Source organism: Phyllobates terribilis, unplaced genomic scaffold, assembly GCF_046119375.1.
Source record: "Phyllobates terribilis strain yellow unplaced genomic scaffold, ASM4611937v1 Scaffold_12__6_contigs__length_324123572, whole genome shotgun sequence".
NCBI lineage: Eukaryota > Metazoa > Chordata > Amphibia > Anura > Dendrobatidae > Phyllobates > Phyllobates terribilis.
This window is the reverse complement of record NW_027362772.1, coordinates 288,564,265-288,591,448: the sequence shown is the minus strand read 5'-3', so window position 1 is coordinate 288,591,448 and position 27,184 is coordinate 288,564,265. Positions and strand designations below refer to the sequence as shown.

Below are 27,184 nucleotides of genomic sequence, written 5' to 3'. Positions count from 1 at the left end.
ATCTGAGGTTCATGGAGGTATTGTATGAGCCTGCGGGCTGCATTACAGATCTGTTCCCCTCGGCTCCTATATGCATAAGACTACAGAAACCATTTGTGGCTTACTGACTAAAGACCACCATATTTCGGTCCTCATACACTTAGCTTATTGTCGGCAGCACACCAGGATGTGCTGCTGAAAATGATCATCTTGTAGGCCACATAAGGAAGATGATGACCAAGCTTGCTACTTGGTAGTTGGCTTACCCAGACAATGGTTGCATATGAGTATTCTTACAAACATTTGCTTGGCAGTTTTATAAACCTGTGTAAAAATATCCTTCAGCTATCTTCTAGCCATCTACTTCTGATTGGCATCAGATTAATTTAGGACCATCAGAAGCCACAATCGTGTAAAGCCCCCGTCGCACTAAGCGAGATCGCTGCTGAGTCACAAGTTTTGTGACGCAACAGCGACCTCAGTAGCGATCTCGCTACGTTTGACACTTAGCAGCGACCAGGCGCCTGCTGTGAGATCGCTGGTCGTGTCGGAATGGTCTGGACATTTCTTTGATCGTTGAGGCCCCGCTGGGTAGCATGCATCGGTGTGTTTGACACCTTACCAACGACCTTGTTAACGACTCAGACACAGAAACACATAGGCGTGCATCGTTATACAGATTGTTACGGGTCGCCGCATCGCTGCTGCGTCGTTGGGAAGATCTGACTGTTTGACATCTCACTAGCGACGCAGCAACGTTCTGTGACCGGTCGTATCGTTGTCGGGATCGCTGTAGCGTCGCTTAGTGTGACGGGGCCTTAACAATCAGTCCTACGCTCCGGCCTTGCGGAGTCCATGTGATTGCCCCATGCCTGTAGGGATGGGCGCAGTACAGCATGTGGTTCCTCGGACGTCTGAACTGTTCTTCCACTCTGAATAACAAGTTTCCAGGACAAATATGATCAGTGAAAATAGATTCCTAAAAATAGTATTCGCTGTACACCCTCTATACAGATGCCTAAACCCCAGCGTTGGTCTGTAATATTATCTGAGAATCCGCCAAGTTCATGGCCTTTTTCTTATGAGTGCTCTTCTTCTAGGAAGATGATGTAAGATAAGTGGTGCCCATATGGGGTTATACCAGTATTCACAACAGTGTCTCCCAACCAGAACGTGTCATGTACCTTATTAGATGACAACCTGATTTCTAGCCTTCTCCAAGATGTGTGACATCGTAGGGAAGAGGACAAATTCATATCATCTTGGCCAGGATTTACAATGATTGGATGGTCCACCAGCCCGAACGCAGATCTTCAGTGTTTGGAAGCAATGGCTTCTGTCTTTTGCCATCAACCTGTTCTACTATCTGAGCCGGGGTGTTGGGTTGTCTCAAGATTGTCAAGTTCTGGTGGCCTGACTTCTGCACCACGTTCTCGAATTGATTTCATCCCCATTCTTGGCTCCTATTTTTGCGTTTTAGGACTCCTCTTTTGACCTGTCTTGACCACAACCTTATCTGCTGCTTGCCCTTTGCATACTTCTCCTGACACCTGTTGTTCTATTCCTGACTACTCTCCTGTCTTGTCCTCTGACCTGTATAATCTCAAATACTCTTTTGGTAGTGACGACCATTTTGCTGTCTGCCAGACTACTTTTATTGCATCAGCAGCAGCTACTACCATCAGTGACTATTCCAGGGTCTGTGACCTCTGAGACCTTCCCTCCTTGAATAAGAGGGGGTTTCTACAGATTTCTTGCTCCAGTCAAGCTGGTAACAAACTGATTTGGCGTGGAGAATCCATATCCCCACAATAGAACCAACCCCAGGTCGTATCTACGAGTGCTTAACCGTTATGTTCCAATCATCGTACAAATAAAACACTAATGGCAAGTAGTTGTAGGGGAGGAGGATATTGCATTGAACGGGCTGTGCTGCGGTAAATGAGAAGCCTTTTGTGTTCTAAAATGGTTCTTTATTGTTCCAACGCGTTTCGGTGCTGGGTAAGCGCCTTTCTCAAGGTAAAAAAGCAAGTGGCAAGTAGTTGACTCCAAAGCCAGATATGAATTGGGATGTCTTCTGCTGGGCGCTTGGGGGTATGACTTTTGTGAAGGCACCTACACCCAACAGTGGATGCGTTGGTGGGCTAGTCCAATCCTGGCTTGTGCACCAATTTCCCCCCTTAACAACTTTTATTTTTGTATGAATTTTTGCATCAGATATAGCATTTGATTGAGCACCCCCAGGTGTGCAGAGCCTAGTCCTCTTTACGGTAAATCCACATTGTCCAAGATACCATTTTTTTCCAGCTGATTGGTCAAGATTGTGCTCACCGAGTTGTCCACTAAACGTGAAATAGAAAGCGCCTCACCCATATCTACCAGAAAAGACTTCACTCAAATTCCAGGAGGTCACCACACCCGTCTCTATCCCTAGATTTAACTCTTTCCCATCCGCATTCAAATTCATGTAACTGAAAAAATTTTATACATTTAAAAGTAAAAGAAAAGTTCTACAAATTCCAACAAACTTCTTTCTTATTCAGTTCCATGATTTTGAAATTTTGATGGCATTCATCTAATGGGAAAAAAAAATTAATTTTGATCTAAAATTACAATATCTTTCAGACACTACCACCTATATGTTCTTACTTTCAGAACCTTCTTCAGGCCATATTAAACAAAAAGGTCCATTAAAAGTAAATCCATCAAAAGGAAAAGTTCTCATCTTCCCAGACTAAATTAGGTTTTGTGAGACTCTAACCGAGGGAAATTCTCTTGAGAATTAATACTTCATGAATATTGTCCCGGCGGTGCCACACTTTTATGGCTCTCATTACATGGGAAATGGGGTCTGTAGGGCCACCTGACCGATGTAAGTGATAATTGCTGTGGAAGTTACGGTGCCGGCTGCATTATCTGGATATTGTTTTGTTAGATTATAGTTTAATTAACTGTCTGTAATTACCATCGCAACTAGAACGAGCTACCAATAATTTAGCCCGAAATTATGTATCTTCTGCCGGCAGTGAATCTGTATGACAAGATATCTGTTTATATCTACGGCCAATAATTACTTCTATAATGGTTAACAATTAACCTGCTGGCCAAGAAGGGTTAATACTCTGTGCTCTCCCGACATTGGCTTACCAGTAGAAACAGATTTTGGTCTCGTCTTCTGTTTTAGTACTTTTGAATGAAGGGCAATCGGGCCAATCGTGTACCACAAGGAAATATATTTTTTATTCTCCTGTAGCCATTGTTATGCCTTACTTGCATAGATGCCTTTTTGTTTTGACCGGTTCCCCAAAAATCGTCCTATCACAGGTCGTCCCGCTGTTCAGACCCTCAGCGATCAACTCCAATCTGATTTAGAACATGGTGGCAACTGTGTAATTTCCCTGCAGCACCCCTACAGGGCAAATGAAGCCTTACACGTTGGCCATTGGAATCCGATCACTGTCTAGTTCTCCAGAAAGAGACTATTGTTAGCAGCCTTCTGCCTTGGATAATTTGGTGGAGTTCTAACTCTAAATATCCTAATGGGAGGCGTTTCTTCCTGAGCATGCGCAATGAAGCGCATGCTCCACTGTGCATGCTCGGTGAAGACAATGCACACATGCGTGAGATTTGCAGCAAGATAGAAAGTATGTAGACAGTGGAGGGAATGTTTGATAACAATTTGGGCCGGACTAGGCTGGTAGGTAAGCAACAACCCACCGGGCTAGTCCAAAGTAATTTTCAGATGGCAATCGACTGAAAATATCTTGTTTTGCAACTTATGTAAACGATGTCTTGGAACTTCAGAGACCTTATTAGAATGCAGAACGTGGGCTCTTAAGTGTAGCAATGGCTTAGGGAACCTGATGGGTTACTTTTTAATAAAATGGGTCTATAAACTTCTACAACCCATGTAAAGATGTAAAACAGATCTTATGATTTCCTCAAATCGAAGGAACTGCGCAAAAGTTTTCCAATGTCCAAACATGACTGGTTGGAAAAAAAAGTATTGTCCTGATGATTCCTTTTGTCCCTTTGGCATTGCCTTCTGTATTATTCCTCGTGACTTTGCACACTTCTTCTGCCGTTGAGGTTCAGCTTCCTCTTCCAGGGTTTAAAGGGTTATTCCAAAAAAAGAAGTTGATAACTTGCTGATTGCTTGGGGTCTGACCAACCGGGATCCTCAGCGATCCCCAGATCTGGGGTCTGGAACTCCGAGAAAGGGGGTGAAGAGCACCGTCCTAATGGTGTGGAAGTTCACTATGCCGAAAATAGCCGACTTTCTCCGGCAGTCCCGTTGACCATTTAATGGAGCTGGGGTTGAGCATGTGTGCCTCCTCTCCATTCAAATAATGGTATTTTCACGGTTCCAGATCCCCCATTTCCGGATCACTGTGGATAGGGGATTATTATTTTTTGGTGGGTGGAGGGGGCGCGGAATGACCCTATAATGGTGTATTTAATAGGATAGGTTCAAAGGGCCTTTTGTTCGTGCGATCACAAACATTGTTCCATCCCCACCAGGTTGGCAATCGTACGGGCAACGATCGACCGATCTGTGAGATTTCATCGGGGCTCCACTTCTTCCTTTAATCTCATTTTGGGACTATTCCATGACCACGATGACCTTTATTGGGCCTCTAAGTGGTGGATAACTAGACACCCGTCCATCCCTATGCCGCCCGCCGCACTAAGCGATCATCATCCACCCTTAGATTTTTGGCGGAGCAAATGAGCGCATGCACCATCATCTCTCCATTTAAACGTTATGGCGATCGGTGACTGTTTCGGTGGTTGCCAACCCCAGCTTGGGGGCAATGAGTATCGTGCCTCCGCACAGAGGGATAAGCCTTGTAAAATGACAACGGGGCTAATTCTAGTGCAAGTCCGCAGCACTTCAAACTGCAAATCCACGGCACAAATCCGACCTGTGAACATGCCAGGAAAAAATGGTTTCATGTGTAGGTTTCACGTTGATTGGATAGATGGCCTCTGACCCAAGCAGAACTCTTTAAACAAGTGACCCATATTCTGACATGTTCCTCTAATAAGTTTTCTAGCAGAATGTCTTCTGTGATAAGAATGTGAATCAGTCAGATTTCCTGGAACGAAGAAGCCGTTCTATTCCTGGAAAATGACCAGAAAAGGAACAAAAAACACTTTGATTATTGAAGTCATCAATTGTGCGAACCCTGATAACGTATTCTCAGTTATTACAGATATCTTCCTGCCATTTTGTTTTACTTTATAATATATAAAAAAACAAACTATAAAATCAGAAATCAGCTGATGGGGAACAAGTAGTAATCCCGTAACACGGCTGGTGGTAAACTCATCAGCAGTAGCATGCAGGGAAAGGAATTAATAATTTATCCTATCAAAAAACCTTAACAGGGTATCACATTTCTACTTTTTTTTTTTTTACAATTTTTACAATTCTCTGGTATAATATTGAATGTGGATCCAATGTGCACCCTTTAACACTGGTCTAAACTTCTTTTATGATTTCTTGATATTTTTTTATTTTGCCGATACAGCGTTCAACACATATTTGCCACCACTAGAGGGAGCTGAGGTGCTCACCGCGTACACATCGTACATTGGATGCAATGGTGACCCAGTATGCAGTGAGCTCCATCACTCCCTTCACTTCTGGATGGGGACTCGGACCTCAGAATCACAAAAAATGAAAACCACTTGGCCTAAAAACAAGATTGTTTTCCTGTAATAAGTCTCTGACCTTTTATATCTCTACATGGTCGTTACCTGGTCCCCTTATTCTGCATTGTTATATGTTATAGACTATACTGCGTTTTTCCAGCTACTGACATCATATGATAAACTATAAGGGTATGTCCAAACTGATCAAAATTGTTGGATGTCACTTGGATTTTGGCCTCATTCAGTTCCGCAGCATGAATAATAATAATAATTAATAAAAAAAAAATATAATAAAAAAATAAATAGTATTAGTAGTAGTAATAATATTATATTTTTAGTATTTTAATATTTTATTAATTTCAATTGTAATTATTTTTATTTATTTTATTCATTTCAGTATGTTTTTATTGTTTTTTTTATTTTGTTTTTATTAGTTATTTTTATTAGTTTATTTTTTGTTGGAGGAAAATCCAAGATTTCATTTTAATGAAAAAAGTGAAAAACCTAGAAAATTGTCCAAAATTACTGAAAAAGATAGATCCACCTTCCCCGTATTCTGCGGATTCAGATCAGCTCTCAGAATCCACCATGGAAAGTTTGCACCAAAATCAACCAGACTTGATGTGAATTTTGAGCCATATTTGCTGCCTAATGATCAGCAGCGATTCTGACCCGTGTGGACGTCCATTGATGAATGTTCTGCTTCGTACCTGAATCATATTGGCTTCACATCAATTAAAGTGCTTCCACTCTTTCCTTTGCAGATTACTTGGCGAACCATGGGCGCCTAAGTGAGTCAGAAGCGCGGAGAAAATTTTGGCAGATCCTCTCGGCGGTGGAGTACTGCCACAGCCGCCACATCGTCCACCGAGACCTGAAAGCTGAAAACCTCCTGCTGGACAACCACATGAACATCAAGATAGCAGGTAAACTGCGACGGATGCATTCAGGGGTATATACTGGCCGGAGATGACCGGAGAATAGGATCTGTTCGTGACGTAACGCATTCAGCTACTGATACTGCAGCTTGGTCACTTGGCACAACACCGGAGATACCTGGCACAATTCTCCACTTAATTTTACCTCCTTCAAAGCGAAGATGAGAACCACTTTACTGAGACAGGGAGAATTAACTCTTGAATCCATTCTATTTAAACAAAATAAAATAAAAATCCTGAAATCTTGCAGTTTTCACTTAAACTAATTTTAGACTGATACTTCCTGTTTTGTAAGGACGCCTCAGCAGTCCCATTATCAGACAGGATTACAATTAAAGGGTAAATCCTTTATTTAGATAACACAGGATCCACCATTCACAATAGGTGATGTCACAGCTCACCTCCTCCTCCTCCTGTACAATGACTGATAACACCTCTATATACAGTAGATAACACAGGATCAACCATTCACAATAGGTGATGTCACAGCTCACCTCCTCCTCCTATATGATTGTGTATATGAAATAGAAAGATAATAAATAAATAAAAAAGCTGCAATTAGAAAAGGAAAAACAGATCAGAATAAAATATGTATCATTATCTGGTTTTATTTAGTAAGAACATTACTTGGGTAATAAATTCCCTTTATCCAGGGGAATTGGGACATTTTTCTCAGGTTCTCAGTAGAGTAACGATCCTGGGGGAGACCTCTTTCTAGGCCTCCTGTCAATGATCCTCAGCTAAGCCAAAAATGACAGGTGACAGGAACAATGCAGATACTTGGGAGTGTAGGAACAGTGCCCTATAAATTAGCCTCTTCGTAGCTCTGCAGTGACACACGGATAACCATAAGTCGTGTGCATTATATGTACATTGCATGCACCGGGCGTCTAAGAGCTGACGTTGGCCCCTCCTGCTGCCGTTCTGGTGGGATTCCTGTAGATCGCGGTGTCGGTGCTGTACATTCCACATCTATATGTAATAATTATGTTTGTGCCATTACATGGGACCTCGTGATAATGAGTCGGGGTCGAGTCGTTCTGACGTGTAATTGCGACATCATTGGGAAAGAGTGCGTCGCTGCTCCACGCATGGGGGTGTCAATAATAAAAAAAAAAAAGATTGCGCTCTCATCACATCTATATGTTGTGCTGGGGCGGCAGATTCCATATTCACCAGCAATTATAGATATGTCTGGATGTTACATGTAGGAGAAGCTCAACCCTTGGTAGGGTCTGCACCATCATTTATTGGTTGCAGGGAAATTATACAGTTCGGGACAGCATGGTAAAAGCATAAAATAAGGGAAAACCACAATTTATCCCCCATTTGCTGCAGGCCATCACGGCAGCCACCACTGGAGCCATGGGGGTTAGAACAGGTCCGTGTGTGTTCTCTGAACTGTGGCAGGTGTCTCTTGCTGGTCTCCTTGCATCAGACTGCAGTGTTCCTCCATACTGCGGCTGGTGTCTCCTACCTTACTCTACCGGTGAAGGTTGCTGGGCTGCAGCGTACCTCCGTACTGCGGCCAGTGTCTCTTGGCTTCCTCTACTGGTGGAGGTTGCTGGGCTGCAGCGTTCCTCCGTACTGCGGCCAGTGTCTCTTGGCTTCCTCTACTGGTGGAGGTTGCTGGGCTGCAGCGTTCTTCCGTACTGCTTCCAGTGTCTCTTGGCTTCCTCTACTGGTGGAGGTTGCTGGGCTGCAGCGTTCTTCCGTACTGCTTCCAGTGTCTCTTGGCTTCCTTTACCGGTGGAGGTTGCTGGGCTGCAGCGTTCCTCCGTACTGCGGCCGGTGTCTCTCTGCTTCCTCTACCGGTGGAGGTTGCTGGGCTGCAGCTTTTCTCCGTACTGCGGCCGGTATCTCTCGGCTTCCTCTACCGGTGGAGGTTGCTGGGCTGCAGCGTTCCTCCGTACTGCGGCCGGTGTCTCTCGGCTTCCTCTACCGGTGGAGGTTGCTGGGCTGCAGCGTTCCTCCGTACTGCTTCCAGTGTCTCTTGGCTTCCTCTACTGGTGGAGATTGCTGGGCTGCAGCTTTCCTCCGTACTGCTTCCAGTGTCTCTTGGCTTCCTCTACCGGTGGAGGTTGCTGGGCTGCAGCGTTCCTCCGTACTGCGGCCAGTGTCTCTTGGCTTCCTATACTGGTGGAGGTTGCTGGGCTGCAGCGTTCTTCCGTACTGCTTCCAGTGTCTCTTGGCTTCCTCTACTGGTGAAGGTTGCTGGGCTGCAGCGTTCTTCCGTACTGCTTCCAGTGTCTCTTGGCTTCCTTTACCGGTGGAGGTTGCTGGGCTGCAGCGTTCCTCCGTACTGCGGCCGGTGTCTCTCGGCTTCCTCTACCGGTGGAGGTTGCTGGGCTGCAGCTTTCCTCCGTACTGCGGTTAGTGTCTCTCGGCTTCCTCTACCGGTGGAGGTTGCTGGGCTGCAGCGTTTCTCCGTACTGCGGCCGGTGTCTCTCGGCTTCCTCTACCGGTGGAGGTTGCTGGGCTGCAGCGTTCCTCTGTACTGCGGCCGGTGTCTCTCGGCTTCCTCTACCGGTGGAGGTTGCTGGGCTGCAGCGTTCCTCCGTACTGCTTCCAGTGTCTCTTGGCTTCCTTTACCGATGGAGGTTGCTGGGCTGCAGCGTTCCTCCGTACTGCGGCCGGTGTTTCTCGGCTTCCTCTACCGGTGGAGGTTGCTGGGCTGCAGCGTTTCTCCGTACTGCGGCCGGTGTCTCTCGGCTTCCTCTACCGGTGGAGCTAACCTATGATTGTCCTTACCTTCATCCACATTAACACCCCACCATATCAGACATCCAGAATATATGATGCCCCTGATGAGGGAAGAGTTATGGGAATGGATTATCCTGTTACTAAGGTCACGATTATGGTCGGTGCCCTCAATGTACTCAGGCCTTTATTATCTTTGTGGGTCGTGACGAGTGAAGGATTTCTCATGAGGGTTCTTTGTCGGCTTTGTACGGATGGATTTGTGTGTTACCGCAGTCTGTGTACTCTTGGCTTTCTTATTGTTTAAGATCTTACTCCGCCTTTAGTCAATCTAACAATTTCCAAACTCTCAAGTACGAGTTGTATAAGGGCTTATGGGCACGGTGCCTGTATGACATCGCACAGAGGCCAGGCACCATGTGAACGGAGCAGAGCTTCTCGGAGAATAAGTTCATATATGTGGAGTCCAATGGCGCATGCAAAATTGGTATCCGTTCGAAAAACCTTATGAAATTGAGGCATAGTTATCGTATGTTTGTAATAAAGCCCTGTTACGGCTATAGGGGTTGCCCCCACTCGACAAGTGATCCACAGGTGGGTGATACCCAGGGACAGCCGCCAATTCTTGGAACGATGCACTATAATGCCCTGATTCAGTACAGCGATGGCCGCACATGCGCATAGAGATGTACAGTAAGGTTTAATGTGCCTGTAATGAAGATCGATTATGGCTGATGTTGTTCTTCCAACTTGGCATGGTATCGACAGGATGGGTGATACCCCTGGGACAGCCACCAATCCCTGGAAAGATGCACTATAATGCCCCGATACAGTGGAGCAATGGCAGCGCATGCGTATAGGGATGTACAGTAAAGTTTAATGTGCCTGTAATGAAGATCTATTCTAGCTGATGGTGTTCTTCCAACTTGGCACGCTATCCACAGGATGGGTGATACCCTGGCACAGCTGCCAATCCTTGTAAGGATACAGTATAATGCCCCTTTACAGTGGAGTGATGGCTGCGCATAGGGATGTACAGTAAAGTCTCATGTGCCTGTAATGATGATCTAATATGACTGATGCCATTATTCCAACTTGGCACGGTATCCACAGTATGGGTGATACCCCTGGGAAACCCACAAATACCTAGAACATTAGAATGAAGCGATGGATGCTCATGAGCTCCACCATTCTGTTTTTCATTGAGTACAGTTCTTCACAATCTTCAGTCTTCCCATAGACAATGAATTGACCGGCTGCCCACTCGCTCTATTCCAACCGAGCTTTTCAAAGCTGCATTCTCAAGTTGGGACATCACCTTTAATTGAAAGTCAGTGTTCACGGTCTATTCATCTCATTAGGAAACAAAGCTGGACAGTCACCATACCGGTATCCGGCAAGATTTCAGCTTCTGGCTAATTATTGGTCTCCCTAGTATATAGGAATCCGGTGAAGATAAAATGTAGCTGCTCGGTAATTACACATGAGCTTTACGTGGCCATAGCCGCCATCTGTGTACGAGGCGATAACTCATTTATTATGTATATAGAATAGCAAACGTAGCGTAAAGCCGCTACCCCGGAATCACTGAGCTCTGCGGTATATTCTCCAGAAATAAAAATATGAACAAAGGCACCTGGAAGCTTTTAACTTTCTTTTTTTGTGGAATCAGTACGTCTTACTTTTGCCGTTTTATTATGGTTCTGGCACTCGTCATTTTTTTGATGTTTAGTAACCCAGCATACATTAGAAATTTTAAGAGTTTTATGCAGCGATTGCGTAAAATGTAGTCAAATGTCCCGATTGCTCATTTTCGTAGCTAAAGCCAGCCCCCTTCTGGGTCGGACACAATGAGTAGCTGCCAGCAACAGAGCTTATGTCAAGGCGGCTTTCAGACCTGAAGCATAACGTCTTCAACCTAAAGACTGTGTGCACCTTCTCGCAGAAATTCGCTAACAATTTTCGACCGTTTTGCTGTCTGTGATGTCTGTAAGTCCTTTATGTAGCGAAGTGCTCTGCAAAAACGACGCAAATCCATCAGAACACTTGCTCCTGACTGTTGTCTGCTTGATTTTCTCTTTGTGTTAGAGTGAACAGGAGGGATGGGGAGACAGTTGTTCACTGATCTGCAGTGGAGAGGAGAGAAGGGATAGCAGGGATAGGGATAGCAGGCAACAGATAGGGAGGAAAGTACAAAGTGGGTAAATAAGTGCAGGATAGAAGTCATGCACACACATGCACTGAATATACATCCAGCCTGTATTACTGAGAGACACTCCCACAAGATCTGAAGCTTGAATTCGGCTGCAAGCTGCACATCAGGGGGTCTGAAAATGAACAAAGGAATGAAGATTGCAGACTAAGAAAATAAACTATTCATGCCCTGGTGCCAGTCGCACAAGGATCTCTACACCATCGTGTTCTCTTGTCTGAGAACCTACGTAGCAAAGTGACTTTGCATTTTACATTGCATCCTGGCAACATGTTCTCCGTGTGACAGCAGCAACCACACAATGTCAATTTCGATTGAAAGAAAAGCCGGCTCCATCCAGCCGCAAAGCGAACGGCAGAGATAAAATAAAAGGGACAACAATCATATAACGAGGATGCAACGCAAACTGTTCAGGAGGAAGAAAATATCTGACACAAAGCGCTTTGTGCGCTGGCACTGCAGAGTATACGGTGAGATCGCTTTTATCCGGCATCCGACTGTCTAGAAAATCTGTTTGTGCATCGTGATCGCCGAAAGTAGGCACAATTTGTAGATTTTTGCAATTTGGGACTCGGTTTATGCCATAAATTGGGGTTCTCTTCTAGATAACGCCTTTTTATTAGTTCTGCACTGCACACATGCAAGAAAAAAAAAAAAAATATATATATATATATATATATATATATATATATATATATATATATATATATATATATATATATATATATATATATATATATATATATATATATATATATATATATATATATATATATATATATAAAATATATATATATATATATATAATATATATATATATAATATATATATATATATATAATATATATATATAGTGGCCCGATCTCCCGGTGGACACACAACATTATGTCAAATGACCGCTGCCGCCAATCAGTGGCCGGTAATCAGCTGCAGTGGTGCTCCGACAGAGCACTCTTTCCGCCGGGTAAGACAGCAGGGAAATCGGATTATGCAGATTATTAAGCACAACAGATCAGTTTTCTGGCCGATTTCTATCAGATTTTTTTTTTTTTTTTTTTTTTACACACACCAATTTCAATCTGATTGAACAGAAATTGGTCAGATATCTGCACGTGTAGATGCATCTTTAGTTTTGGCTTTTTGCCCTGTTTCATGTGCCCCTTTTACCGTCCTGACCAGGAGTCTTGTGAAATACTCTTGCAGGAAAGTAAAATCACATGATGTCTTTTTTGGAAATCTGTTGAATTAATTTGTTCTTCCGCTCCGCTGACTCCGCGCACGGTCTCATTAATCGCTGAACGAGGGCGTATGAGCCACACGTAGACGCGCTCCGTCCTGCGCTGTGCAGCTGCTCATGCATACAGCTGTGTGTGAGTGAATCAAGGTGAAAGTGACTGCTTTCCTCCGGCAGCTCCCCCGATAGCTGGCTCTGTCTCGCTGACGGACAGCTCGCTCAGCATTGACGTCAAGAACAGCTCATTAACATTCAGGGCATGAAATGGGTCAGATCTGACAATTAGCCGTCCCAATCTCTGTCTCCTACCTTCCCGTTATCAGCATCGTCTTCCCGCCCAATCATCCGCTACCTCTGCATTACCATAATCACAAAAGGGAGCGCAGCGCAGACTGCTGGTAATTAGGCGCCTAATAATTAATCCTACATGTCCTACTCCGCTTTCCAAACCAGGGACTTTCCATAGATCATACATACAGATGCTAATTAGGCTTGTATATGCTGTGTTAACCCTAGATTTACCGAGCTCACATTTCCAAATCTAAAACTGTATAACGCCGACACAGAAAATTTACCTCGACATTTTGCTTCTAGTATGTGATAAATATAAATTTATCAGTAATTACCTTTGTTGTATTTAAAAGGTGGCGTTACCAAAAGTGAACCATGGGCTGTCGTGACCACCTGCGCCGTATTTTAACTATAGGTGCGAAACTGTTTGAGCAACCAGTTCAGTTTTCACTTCTTAAAGGGAACAGGTCACTGGATTTTTTTCATTTAAAATTAGTACCTCCTCCAATTGCCACTGATCACCTGATTCTGGAACAGTTTTTCTTTTTCCTCTGTGCCCCTCCGTTCCAAAGTTATGCCCCCCGGAAATAGTGATGTAAATCTTCCCTTCTACAAACCACAGAGCTTCTTGTGGGCGTGGCAGTGTTTTGATTGGCCAGCATCAGGATTAAAAAGCAAACGCCCACACAAGTTCTGTGGTATACGCCCAGTTTGTTGAAGAGGAATATTTGCATCATTCTTTCCAGCGGGCATAACTTTGGAATGGAAGGGCACAGACGAAAAAGAAAAACTATTCCAGAATCTGGGGCGCAGCGGCAATTGGAGGAGGCACTCAATTTAAATTAAACAAATCCAGTGACAGGTACTCTTTAAGCTGCTCTTATTGGTTGATATGAGGAACAAAGGTTGGTTTCATACATTCATAAAACACTGACTGTACTCTGTTCAGAAGAATCGGGATAGACTTATAAGGCTTTGGCTCAGGTCAGGTCAGGAGACCAAGAAATCGGGCCGTGTGTTCTGATTCGAGCATGGTCTGTTACACAGATGTGAGAAATCGGCCTTTACGTTAATTTGTTCCGATGCGCCTAGTTTATCAAGACTGTCTAATATGGAAGCTGGCAATTTATGCCCCATTATGTTGGTTATTGGACCTCCACCGATCTAAAAGTTACCACCCATTTTTCGGTGATCTGGCTAGCTCATTGCCGATTACCAGAATGGGGCACTTTTATCCATATACAATTAATCGGTTGGAGCCACTCCAAAAAAAACCTGTCTTATATTGCATATTGGTTCTTGGCTCCTTCAGAGCTTAGTTTAGTCTTTTTGGACCCACCCAAAACCAGTGTAATTGAAGACTGGATGGATGAAAGCACAAAAAAGACCCTCCGTGCTTAGTTTAATGTGTTCTCTAACATGTGAAACGTGTTGTTCTCCATGTGACCAGATGTCTTGCCTAAGGTGAGGGCTTTCTGTATGATCATGAGTCACCAGCACTCGATTCGGAGACATGTCAGCAAACTAAATTGACCCATAAGTGCGAGCCAGAGAACTTGCCAGGATTCATTTGGCTGCTGAATGTGACGCAGTTTCATCATTTTCTTGGACTCTGTCGTACATCTGGCTGACATGTCCTAAAAACACGCGCGTGCCAAGAAAATCAGAACGGTATGCACAAACCCTGCATAAAATCTGACCCAGAAGGCATATAAGGTTAAGATATGCGCGAGTGACTGACAGATTCAGACCCCTTGATTCCGTACAGACCCCGCGGTCTCTGTACATTTCTTTATTTTTTACATTTGTTATCAATTTATTTTAACATGGAGCCTTGTCTGTCTGATTCGAATTATACAAAGCACCAATAATTAATTTGGCTTATTGGCGACCTGGTGGCGTCCCGTCATGTGGGCGACCTGGTGGCGTCCCGTCATGTGGGCGACCTGGTGGCGTCATCTTTGCCTTCAGTTCCATCCTGAGCACTTTTTTCATGGCTGAAGTTTGGCTTCTGGTCAAACACCATCAATTTGTTAAAAGCGCTTCTTGGGTTTTGAAAGTTGTTTTATTTTTGGAAGGGGGTTTAGGTAGTTTCCTAAAACTACTGGCTTTCCTTCCCACCTTCGAAATGCAGATGCGCAGAATGAGAAGCTCTGTTTGCTCTGCGCATGCATTTGACAAAAAAATTAATAAAATTGCTTCCATGTCGAATGCGCACCAGGTGACTCTCTATAAGTGGATCAGAAACTGTCACAACTGTAAGTTACGGAACAAAAATCACAGCGCTGAAAAAAGACAGAAAAATGTGTGAAAAAAAACCCCACTTAAATCCTTCTCCTCCCTGACCCCGCAAAAAAAAAAAAAAATTCTTCTGGGTATGTGCACATGTTCAGTATTTGCAGGAGAAAAATCTGATGTATTGGCAGGAAAAATGTAGCATAAAATACATGTGTTTTTGACGTGGATTTGACAAGTGTTTTTGCATGTGGTTTTGATGCATTTTCCCCACTCATTACTATGGGTGAAATCTGCAGGAAAAAAAAAACACTTAAATTAACAAATGCTGTAAATGTGCAAGGAAAAAAATTAGCAATGTGTGCATGTGACTCCATGATGCTAGGAAATCCTTCAGGTTTTGTGACAAATCTACACAGTAAAAAAAACTCTGAACAAAACCGCAAGGTGTGCACAGACAAAGCACGGTTTTGTAGCATGGTTAATATCTTATTTACACACAGTCTGCAGCATTTTTTTCTTTAAAATTCCACCAATATATATATTTTTTTGTATCATGGGGGGGGGGGGGATTGTTAAATCCTCCTTATGGCCGTGTCGTCATTTGCACCGAATTTATGTAAATGTGGCAGATCAATAAATCCGGCGCACCTTTGAATTTAACACTTCGGTTTCTGACATTTTTACGCCTCCCCCTTCCTCTTGTGATGTTTTTGCAACTTTTTAAAAAGTTGCATTTTCTAAATCTGGCTTAAACCTTTTTACATAGTTAACCACACAATTTTTTTACCCGCTTTTTTTTTTTCCTGTGTCAATAGTCATACATTTTTGTGCAAAAAGGCACGTGACAAAATTTGCACTCATACCAGGTCTGGCATCAGTAAATGTGCGTCCGTATTTTGACTGCGTCACATGCGGAATAGTAGTTTCTCTAAAGTTGTTTTTTTTTTGTTTTTTTTCTTTTTCGTTTCTTTGATGTGGTGTTTTCTGTTCGGCACTCATCTTGCACCTATAGATCCGAGCTGCTTCTGTCTTCTTTTCTGCCTGTGTTCCTGAGCTGACCTCCACGTCTGATGTAATGACTTGGAGCAGTTACAGCTACGTTCATGTGAGACTGCTGCTAACCGCATGTCCTATGGCTAATCTTGTGACTGCTCGCAGCTCCACAGCCAAATGTAAACAGCCGATCTACCGAGGCCGGTGCCAGCCGAGAAGACATGGTGGCCAGCACGGCACACATCAGCATGAAATCCCACATTCGTACCGCAGATTAGGGCCGCATTGCACTTAAGTAATATCCAAAGGATTACTGGTGTCTTTAATGTCTTTATGCCTGAAAAGCATAGTCTGTATTTATCGACTGCATGACGTCTCGGAAGTAAAGTTCAGCTTTGTAATAAATCTTCCGATCCACGTGGGACCCTTTAAGGCAACCTGTCATAATTTATTTATTTTACTACAGAAATCAGTGTGATTTTTCACCAGACATGACACTACAAATAGCATTCATTATGAACTAGATCTTCGACCTGATGAGGCTGGTATACTTAATGGCTGTATACTCATTTTTAATGTTGAAATGAGCATTTTATGAGTCCAGGACTCCTAAAAATGCTATTGATTGTAAAGCCATTCTTGCATGGATTTTTTTTATATAAGATTAAGTACACCAGCCTCATCAGGTGCAAGTTCTGTTTAGTAATGGAATAATTGAAATCTAATTTTGTAATATTTGAGTACGCGTAATCAAAAATAAAGGCCATATTTGTGCCGTTCCTGTTTTTGCACGATCTTTTACGTATCCGCACGTCATCCATGCATCAATGTCTTCGGTCTAGATTTCGGGTCATTGGGGTAGGGCGATTATAATGCCTTGCATTGTATGTATATTAATAATAAAGCGTCTCCCGTACGTCCCCTCAGGTACAGTGTTTACAGTGTGGGTCGGGTGATGACGTTCCCGCAGAGGTTGAGGAACACTCTGTTCTCTGTGCAGCTTGTATTCCCAATCCCGGTAATTACAGATTCTTGTTATGTAACCTGAGGAATGGAGGGAGGTGGACCGGGTCATTATTCTGCCCCTAGAAATGAGGCGGCTCACTGTGTAGGGACGTTCCCATCCTGACGGCTGCACAGACACGTTCCTGTCCGTCACAAAGCCTCTGCTGTTAATTAGCCTGCGGTTTGCGTGCGACAGCTCCACAGGAGTGCAGGGCTTCTGACCGCACTCTTCATCGGGGCGTCTCTCCGCTCTTTGCTTGCCGGACACATGGCGTTCACTTGTCTGTGTAGATACGGTTCAGGCACAGTAACGCAGCTGGTTTTTTAGTTGACGAAGGTCCCAGGATAACCCCGGTCCCTGCCAAATCATCAGCATTGGAGAGATTTGCAAGTAGCTGAACCGTATGGGGACAAATGATCATTGAAGCCCCCATACACCCTAGATGATCACCAGCCTAATGTGTATGGGGGGCTCCCCCTCCCCCCCCAACAGATGTTGGGGGACAGAAGGATTTGGCATGTCCGATTTTGGACAGCTCATCCTCTTTGGCAGCCGGCCGTTCACACACAGGACCTTTCTTTCCTTTGTCAAACAGAAGCCAAAAGCAGAGTTTTCGAATTGTCGCGTGCATCAAAAGATTGGGACATCTTCATCTTCGTAGTAAATTTACATCTAAGGATAATTTTACTGAACTGGACAACCCCTATAATGTTCCATTACATGGACTATACACCTTTATTTCACCGTAACTCCTTTTTCTTGGAAAGATCTGCCAATATGTCCCTGCCGCTCAATGTTGTTAGTGGTGCATGCTATTTGTGTAGCGCTGCTTTATTCATGGACTGGGAACGAGGGGCGCAGCGCTTTCTCCAGCCATCGTGTTGGCGGCTGTTACATCTGTGCTGACAGCCCCCGGCCGAATTGTATTATTGGAGGGTAGGAGTAGCCAACATGTTGGATTTCACCATTCCCGATCTTTTTGTTCTCCCACAAAATAAGTCAATAGAAATTATCAAAATGATTTGTTCCCTCCGGCACAGCTCCTACGTCAGTGGTCCATGGGCCTCCAGACCCAACCCTAGTGAATGGCCTCCTACCTGGTGCCTTCCCTGGTGCCTCTTTTGACTAGTAGGACCATTCATCACACCACAATGATGACATCGCGCCAGACCTACGGGGATCCCGGAAGCTGGAGGGTTCAAACGGCAGTGGTCAGTCGGCTATGGACTACTGATATGGCCACTGTACTGGGATCCTGCAAATGTTTTTGGTCAGGCGCTCATCATTTCTTCTACCCCTTTGAAACAAGAATGCGGGCACGTTAACTGCGAAGTCAGGAGGGTGAGCTGTTGGCCGAATGGCTGCCATCTAATGTACGTGACCAGCTTAATATCACGTAGAAATTTCTCCTGGTTTTGCCTTTCAGGGAAAAAAAAAATAAAAAATTGTGAAGTTACTAATTTTCCCAGGTATCTGATCAGTCAGTGATCGGTATGATAGGTGGTGCTGTGATTTCCTGCTTTGTAGGGAATAAAGAGCTGCTGGGTTCTGACGTTTTGTCCCCCCGTTTGGGGCTATTTTTAGTGCTCCCGGCAGGTCGATGCAGTGACGCAGTTGATATAGATTTTCAGAGACAGATTTGGCTTCAAAATCAATATTATCGGTCTATTACATCACTATGATGTCACTGGTTCCTGTGCGCGGCGTTTTCGAAGCCTACATTGGAGCTCATATGAAATGTACATTTGTTTTCCATATTGAAGGACGCAGCAATAGGTAAACGTTCCTTATGTGTTTTCTTTGGCTGGATAGAGTATAACAATGTGGCTCGTGCCCCGAGGCCGGATGTCCAGACATTACGTCTGTTGTAGCCGACGACCAATATGATGACACCATGCCGTTTCATTACGAGACCCCCTCTGCGTAGATTCCATGACCTTTGGAATATCTAAAGGGTTTTCTGGTACGAGTGTGGGGAAGAAGAAAGTCTGTAACTTCCTAATACACTCAGTCCGACTCTTGACTGAGACATGGATAAATACAAAATCACGAGCAAAAAGCTCTAATAGTCTGCTACCTGTAGAAAAGCATGCCTTTGTCGCGTTCCACAAGTTAACTGCTTTTTGGTGCACGTACCAGTCTAATGTCCAGGAGCTGTTCTGATTCTCTTGCTTTGCAACTTTCTATCTATTCTGTTCCTCTTCACCAGCGTTCTTCCAGCACTATAGGTGCTTGAACATCCTTTCCTCAATTCTACAGCTTGCATTTTTTGATGGCAAGATGACATAATTTATAAATAGTGATTTGCTGATTGTCTATCACATTATCTAACAATTGAGACAAACTTGTCTGAATTGACAGGGACCTTTTAAGCTTGCAGAGCATTACCAGAACCACCAATGGCAGCAACATCCTTGTCTCAGTTCTTCAAAAATGTCCTGTAACGCAGATCTGCATCCCATCGTAAGTGTTGGCATAATCCTGTTTTTCTTTTTTTTGTAGACTTTGGCTTTGGCAACTTTTACAAGACCGGAGAGCCCCTCGCCACGTGGTGTGGCAGCCCACCGTATGCAGCGCCAGAAGTGTTTGAGGGGCAGCAGTACGAGGGACCTCAGCTGGATATATGGGTACTTCTATATGTGTGTGACTTGGTGGATGGGGGGAACATGTTACTTTCGCCCTGAACTGATTGATGTCCCTGTTCTCCCGCAGAGTATGGGTGTCGTGCTGTACGTCCTGGTGTGCGGAGCTTTACCCTTCGACGGCCCTACGCTCCCGATCCTGAGACAGCGAGTGCTGGAGGGAAGATTTCGGATCCCATATTTCATGTCTGAAGGTACAACTTGCTTCTTCATGAATAATGTAACTAGGATGATTCACGCGACAAATGCAGCGCTGCTTGTTGTTGACACGATTATGTAATGATCTAACGAGTCTTAGGTGTCGCACCCGCCTCTGTGCCGGCAGCAAACCCCCCATAGGAAGATCCCGGTTATTCCCGCACCCATTGCTCAGACACTTGTGGACTGGGGACGTCGCTTTCCAATTCCTGTCTTTATAAAGGGGTTTTCTGGGTTTAATATACTCATGGGGCATCTATCAATGTTAGATCGGTGGGAGTCTGCCATGTACAATTTGGTCTGGTTAGTAGCGCGGTCGCAGAGCGTTGTCCGCCATAATGGGCATCATGCAGGTAGACGGCAGAGATGTAAACTTTAAAGATGCTGCACGACGTCTTCAATCAGCTGATCGCCACAGGTTCCAAGAATGACCGCGGCCAATCTAATATTGATGCCCTATTTTGACAATTTATGAACCCAGAAGAACCTTAAAGGGGGCTTTATTGAGATTGGAAGTCATCCCCTTGTTATAGGATGAGGGATAAATACTGATTGCAAGAGGTCTGACCCCTGGGAATTCCACCAATCCGGAGGACGGGTTTTGCGGAAGTCGAGGGAGTGCACTTCCGTGCCTTTCATTCTCTATGGAACCACTGGAGATAGTGGCTGCTATATCTGATTGCCCCGATAGACCATGCTCGACCTTCTGACTGAGCTCTGCAGACCTCCAGATTGGTGGGGATTCCAGTAGTTGGACTAAACTTTCAGTCTTGGCCAAATCCCTTAAACTCGGGTCCAAGAAGGTTGTATTAAAGCAGTACCACGGCTTAATGGCAAGTTGCACTGCAGCGACTTGGGACGTGTCTACTCTATCCAATTACTGCCTTCAAGAACAGCCACCGACCCCCTAAATGCTCACAAAAGGGGTCACCACATCTCCTAAATTCCACCATACTAAATGCCTGCCAAGACCTTGCCCTACCGGAAATGAATAGAATAGGTGGTCGAGCGCTCTCCCCAATCGGAACGCTCTGTAATGGTTATGTAATCCAGCACCTTCATACTGGTGACTAATGCACGTGGCACGCTCATCCTGCACCCAGTGCACACTGTGACACTATGACCTTGTTACATCTGCTGTTTGTTCTTGGAATTAAGAGCATCCTGCACATAATTAGTGACATTTGCTCGGTGCATGTACCGTAATTAAACCTCGGGCTGAAAAGCAAAGGCAATGATGACCTACAAAGAGGCGTTCCTACGCCATCTGCCATAAGATGCACAAACTCCTGTTTTCTTAGAGATTGTTTCCTCCGATGTTTCTCATTGGTGTAGACCGAGGTCCTCAGAGACGGGTCTCTCAGAAATAAAACCACACCTTGCTGGGAAGATGCTTCTAAGTGGCCTCCGCTGCCCTCAGTAACCTGTAATGTGAGGTGGAGAAAACGTGGTGTCTCTGCCTAAAGCCTTGAATCAGCAGCGCTCGTCTAGCCCAATATAATTACACGCCAGACTAGATCTGCACGCGCTTCGTAATGAGCAGGCGGCTGCCAGGAACCAAGACACGGGATAAGGAGAAACCCAGGGATTGGAGGGTGGAAGGGCTGGAGGTGACTCCGCATTTGTTCTACTTCTTAACGACTGCAAATTAACGTGATTGTTTCTTGGGTGTCAGGATCTCGCACGAATTGCTGGATTATGGGATTATTTAACATAAATTGTCTGTTTTCAGATGCTGGACTCTGGGTCTTGGACTCCAAATAAAATGCCTTATCCTATCAACTTTAACGCGCAGTCAGACGTCCATGCAAATTAGTCCGAGACTGGACCGCAATGTACGGACTGGCCGCAGGTGTCCTGACCCGAGCACGACCACTTCACTTCAGCAGCGGTGAAATCTGACATTTAAATGCTGCAAAATTTGTATATTGCGGATTTTGATGTGGATCCAACGCGTTTTTAGTGCACATGTAAAGCTGCCCTGTAAAATTAAGGATTAACCTGGTTGTCCCGGGTAGCGCATTCTAGAGAGCTAGTACAGCACAAGAAAAGCCTTTTCTAAAAACCAAAAAGGGGGGGTGGGGGCATTATTTACAGCTTGGTCCTTGCATGGCTGTAGCCCACATAACCACTTTTTTTTGCAAAAAAAAAAAAAAATTGGCATAAAGTAAGCTAGGAAAGGCACAAATACATAGGTAAATGTGGACCAATGTTTCTATGACCAGGTCCACTTACTGCCATCTTCCAGATCACATTTTATTTTTCGGCGGAATTATCCTATCCTATCCCTAAATGTTAGAAACCAGTAGCCAACTTCTACTGCAGTCAGCCATCCGCCATACACTGCACTAATGTAATAGGGAGGACTCTGCTTACAGGAGCTTACAATCTATGCGGGTAAAAAAGTACTTGTGTATAGTAAATACTGTAGCCACCATCAAGTATGTTTTTTAGGGCACCCTTAAAACTGTGGATATTTGGGGTTGCCCGATTGTCCAGCATAGTGCAATCCAGAGAGGTTGTGCAGCACAAGGGAACTCTTGGAGTTTGAAAGGGGAGGTTTTGATTTTGGAGGATGTTAAGGCCAGTTTATAAGGACCGATAATTGAGAACAGCGATCGTAAGAATAGGATGTGCTGCCTAAGCTCGCTCATTACTTATCGGCCATCTAAACAGGCCACCAATCGCCTGACAAACTGATCATTCGTCGGCTGCAATGATGTTTAAGCAAGAATAAAGATTATCGTTTTCTGCAATACATCATCCCATGTAAATAGGAGATGTGCTGCTGATAACATCATGTGCACAGAACAATGGTTTTCTACACATAGACGTTTGGTCAGGTGGTGTAAACCGTCCAGTAAACTGCCAGCAATCTGCTTGCATGTCGCTGATCGGCTGCCATTTATCGGCTGCCCTTTATCGGCACGTGTGAATATGTACTTAGCCTTTCAGCATTAGAACAGAGAGCTGAGGTAGACACCGATAAGAGACGTGCAGCACTATGGAGAGCTTCATGATTTAAGAGTAATACACTTCATTGTGTTTTATAGTGGAAGGGCTACCAGTGCAAAGGCTGGCACAGGGTGGAGGCATCGGTGTAGCATTTGGTTGTTGCATTTAGCATAGATAATATATTTTGAAATCTGCCTCTTTCCCCACATATGAGCCACTTCTCCTCCCCCCTACATCCTGAACTCATTCACTCTGAATGACATAGAGCTAAAAATCAGTGTAAACAAGAAATACAAGCAAACTGAGAGATTATATTGCTGCTTTTTAGATCTATAGAGAAGCAAAGAGCAGAGTGAGAGGCAGAGACATTCCCAGACTGTGCTGCTGCTTTCTAGTACTTGTTTCCTCTTACCCTAGATCTGGATTCACAGCTATGCGGCTCAGTACTGCTGTATAATGTCCTCCATACTTCTTTTTCTTTTTTTGAACTTGCACTACTTAGACAGGAGAGCAGGAATCCCTCATGTCTGTGTATGGGGGTCATCCACTAGCTCAGAGACAACTGTAATCTATAGATAAAGCCAACAGAGGGGAAAACTGGCGAACAATGCAGCATAGACGTTGTATAATGGGCAGTAATAATGTTTTCTCCTGTAAACACACAGCTTATTTTGAACAGTCAGGTGCGCTTTAATATGATTAGAACGTCTCCATTTCATGCTCGCAGGCGATCATGGCGCTGACATTTCCGTTACTTTTCCCACAATGCTTTTCTCTTGCGATCTTGGTAACTAGGCGATCACCAGGGATTTCCCTTCACATCATCCATCTCTCAAGCAGCCTGTTCCCGAGTGGACAAACCTTTCAGGACGCTCATCTGCTCCAAGTTGCTATAAATGAAATGTATCTTGACAATTAAAAACACTGCAGGATCAATGCGGTTGCGTGTTCACGTGTTTCCATCCATTTACAAAACCTCTTTACTTCGGTGTTTTGTTTCTGAACGTCGTTTAATTAACATTTATGTTTGCAATCAAAATATCTCTCGTGGGATTGTGCATAATAATGGGAATAGTGATGATCTCCTGACGTCGGAGCACGGCTCTCCAATGCCCTCGTCTAACGAGCAGCAACTTCAGATTTATCTCTAGGTTCTGTCCAATGTCGTCTTCTTGGGGTGGGAGGGGGGGATCTTTGTAGCCGTTTCGCTTTTTTTTTTTTTTTTGCCTGAATTTCCAGAGATGAAGACCAGTAATGGCTGCCATTGGAGTGCCCACAGGGTTTGGTGCCCAATTATCTGTAGTTCCTCAGCGTCCAAGTTATATTATCACCCTACCTCATCTCTTTACTACTCGGCCTATGTAGCCGATTTCCACCAGACCGACTACTTCAGATGATGTTCGGGAAGAGAAGGATTGGGCATGTTTGGATTTTAAATGGGTTGAGTGAAAACAAGCTATCTTCAGAATTTTGGATAACTTGGTGATCATGGGGGGGTCCAAATGTTAATCGTCAGAAAGGGGAAGTTTTATACCCATTACAAAATGGAGCAGCAGGTCAGACGTCCCAACCGCAACTCCTTTCATTCTCTAAGGGGCTGCCGCAAAAAGCTCCACGGCCCCCTAGGGAATGAATGGAATGGTGGTCGAGCATCCACACTGCTGGTCCATCCTAATGGGGATATTGGTGACGATTTGGTGGTGGCTCCAGCATTTGTACCTCCACTGATTAACAAGTTATCACCTATCCTGTGGATAAGTGATGACTTGTTTTCAACGGACATCCCCTTTAATGTCCAATCATTTTCTCAGGAGAGATAAGCTGCTATTCCATCAGGTTGTCAGTGTTTTGAAGGCCAAATTACTTACACGATTCTTGTCTCCAAAAGCGCCTGAAACTTCCATGGAACGCAACTAGATAGAATAGTAGAAGCGCATTCCCAAAGGACGTTGTCCAGGATTGGAAAAACATGGCTGCTTTCATCCAAAAGCAGCACCATACCTCAACACCTCTTGTAGACAGAAGTGGTGACCTTTTTGGAAGTGAACCACCATGTTTTTGAAATCCTGAACGACTCATCCAAAGTAGTAAAAATGTTCTGCGTGATCTTATTTTTGGTTTTGTTAGGTCTTGTCCACGGTCTATCCTAGAAGACCAAGTAAACCTTCTGACTTATCTTGGTGCACAAAAGAAAGGGTTGAAGCTCTGCCGCATCTGTACATCAGACTTGTGTGGTTTGGTGGCTTTCATTATTATCTTCCAAAATTTTGGGAAAGTTTCCACTTTGTTTAGTTTGGTACGTGACTTTAATTTCATGTGCGTCTCGCATCTTCCCGCAGTATCGCTAGTCATAGTGACAGACACAAACGCTTCTAGGTCATTCTTCGCCCGATCTAGTATTCCCTACTTCCTGTCCGAATGTTTACAAGTAAAGAATGACAGGATTAATAATGGAAACAAAGCCATGATCTTTCTCCAGATTCTTTGTGGTGGAAACACAGACCTCGGGCTAAGACTGTGACGTAAGGAGATTCATTAAACTGTGATCCCCCGAGGCACACTATCTCCGATTTAACTCTTTTCTTTTTTTCTTTCACATGTAGTAACATGTAGCCTGTTGTTGAACTGTCTTGTTATTTGCTCCGAGGCCAAGAACTGCAAGTAATTGTCTGCGAGAAGAAAAGCTTTACATATAGCACAGTTTATCATCTGTTACTACTTAGTAAAATAGGCCCAAAATAGGCAAAAAACATAAAGTTAAATGTAAAAAGCCGTATTTATCAAGGACTTTACGTCAATTTTTCTGTTATAAAAAAAAAAAGTTGTAAATTTTTGCAAAATCCAAAAATTGGGAAACTTTTGCTCTTTTCATTAGTGACTAGAAAATAGAATTAAACTTACCGGTAATTCTGTTTCTAAGACCCTCAAAGACAGCACCAACAGGAATTACCCGTGCTGTCGTGGAGGGGATTAGAGAAAGGTACAATAAAAGGCACATGGTTGGTGGGGCCCCTGTTATATATTTAGCTTTGGGGCCCAGGACCTTCACATTACCAGCTCAAAACTAGATTTTCGGGGGATTCTACTACAAGATTTTATACTTCATTCTTCTGCTAAATTGTAGAAGAAATCTAGATCTGCTCCATAGATTAAGCCAATTTATGGCGTTTGCAAGGATGTGAGACTCCAACACTCTCACTTTTCTCTAATCCCCTCCACAACAGCACCAACAGCAATTACCCATACTGTCGTGGAGGGTCTTAGAAACCGAATTACCAGTAAATCTAATTCTATCTTCTCCTCTTATCTGGCACCAGGGCCCCAAAATTTTGTTCCCGTTTTTTGTTTTGCTTTTTTTTTTTTTTCTTAGAAGCAAATTTTCCTTCCATATTTGAGCACATTTTTTTTATATATATTTTTGATGAATATAATTTTACTTCATGTTTTTTTTCTTGTTTTTTTCTTGTTTTCTAGAATGTGAACACTTGATTAGAAGGATGTTGGTGTTGGAGCCGTCAAAACGTCTTTCAATTGCTCAAATCAAGGAGCACAAATGGATGATGACGGAGGTTCCCGTGAACCGGCCCGTCCTGTACGCACAGAATCAAGACAAGGAAGCTTCTATTGGGGAACACAATGAACAAGTCCTGAGGCTCATGCACAGCTTGGGGATCGACCAGCAAAAGACCATAGAGGTAAGATAGAGGGCCAGGCGTTTACCTGAGGTAATGATCGCCGGAACGATCGCTTATACCTTATCTTTGGCAAGCGATCAAACGACTAGGGGGCATTGTCCACTATTTAAGTTAGTCGTTACGTGCCCATACACCTTTATTGGGTCTCTGCTCATTTGACCAACAATTTTGTTTTCTGATATCTTCCTCCCAGACACATGCACCCTCAATACAGCTGAGCATGCATGTCATCTGAGGAGGACTTCTCTATAGGCAGTTTTATCTCTTCTGAGAATAAAATTATCGAGCTTGGAAACTTAACATGTCGGGGTGGGTGTGTAAGGGTCCCCAATAAACGCAAAATAAGCCAGATTTGGACAATTTGTATTATTAATAATACTAATAATTTGAATATTATAGTTAAATTATGGTTATTAATTATATCATGATTATTAATGATTATGAA

At 43.9% G+C, this 27,184-nt stretch overlaps 1 protein-coding gene across 1 annotated transcript in view; it reads left to right on the top strand.

Moving 5' to 3' along the window:
• The window catches only part of SIK2 (salt inducible kinase 2), a 108,967-nt gene that overhangs the window by 59,454 nt on the left and 22,329 nt on the right, over positions 1-27,184 (top strand). The window contains exons 4-7 of the mRNA XM_073657136.1: positions 6,402-6,563; positions 19,752-19,876; positions 19,962-20,085; positions 26,519-26,739. Coding sequence (XP_073513237.1) covers positions 6,402-6,563; positions 19,752-19,876; positions 19,962-20,085; positions 26,519-26,739 — 632 coding nt within the window. The remainder of the gene's footprint in view (positions 1-6,401; positions 6,564-19,751; positions 19,877-19,961; positions 20,086-26,518; positions 26,740-27,184) is intronic.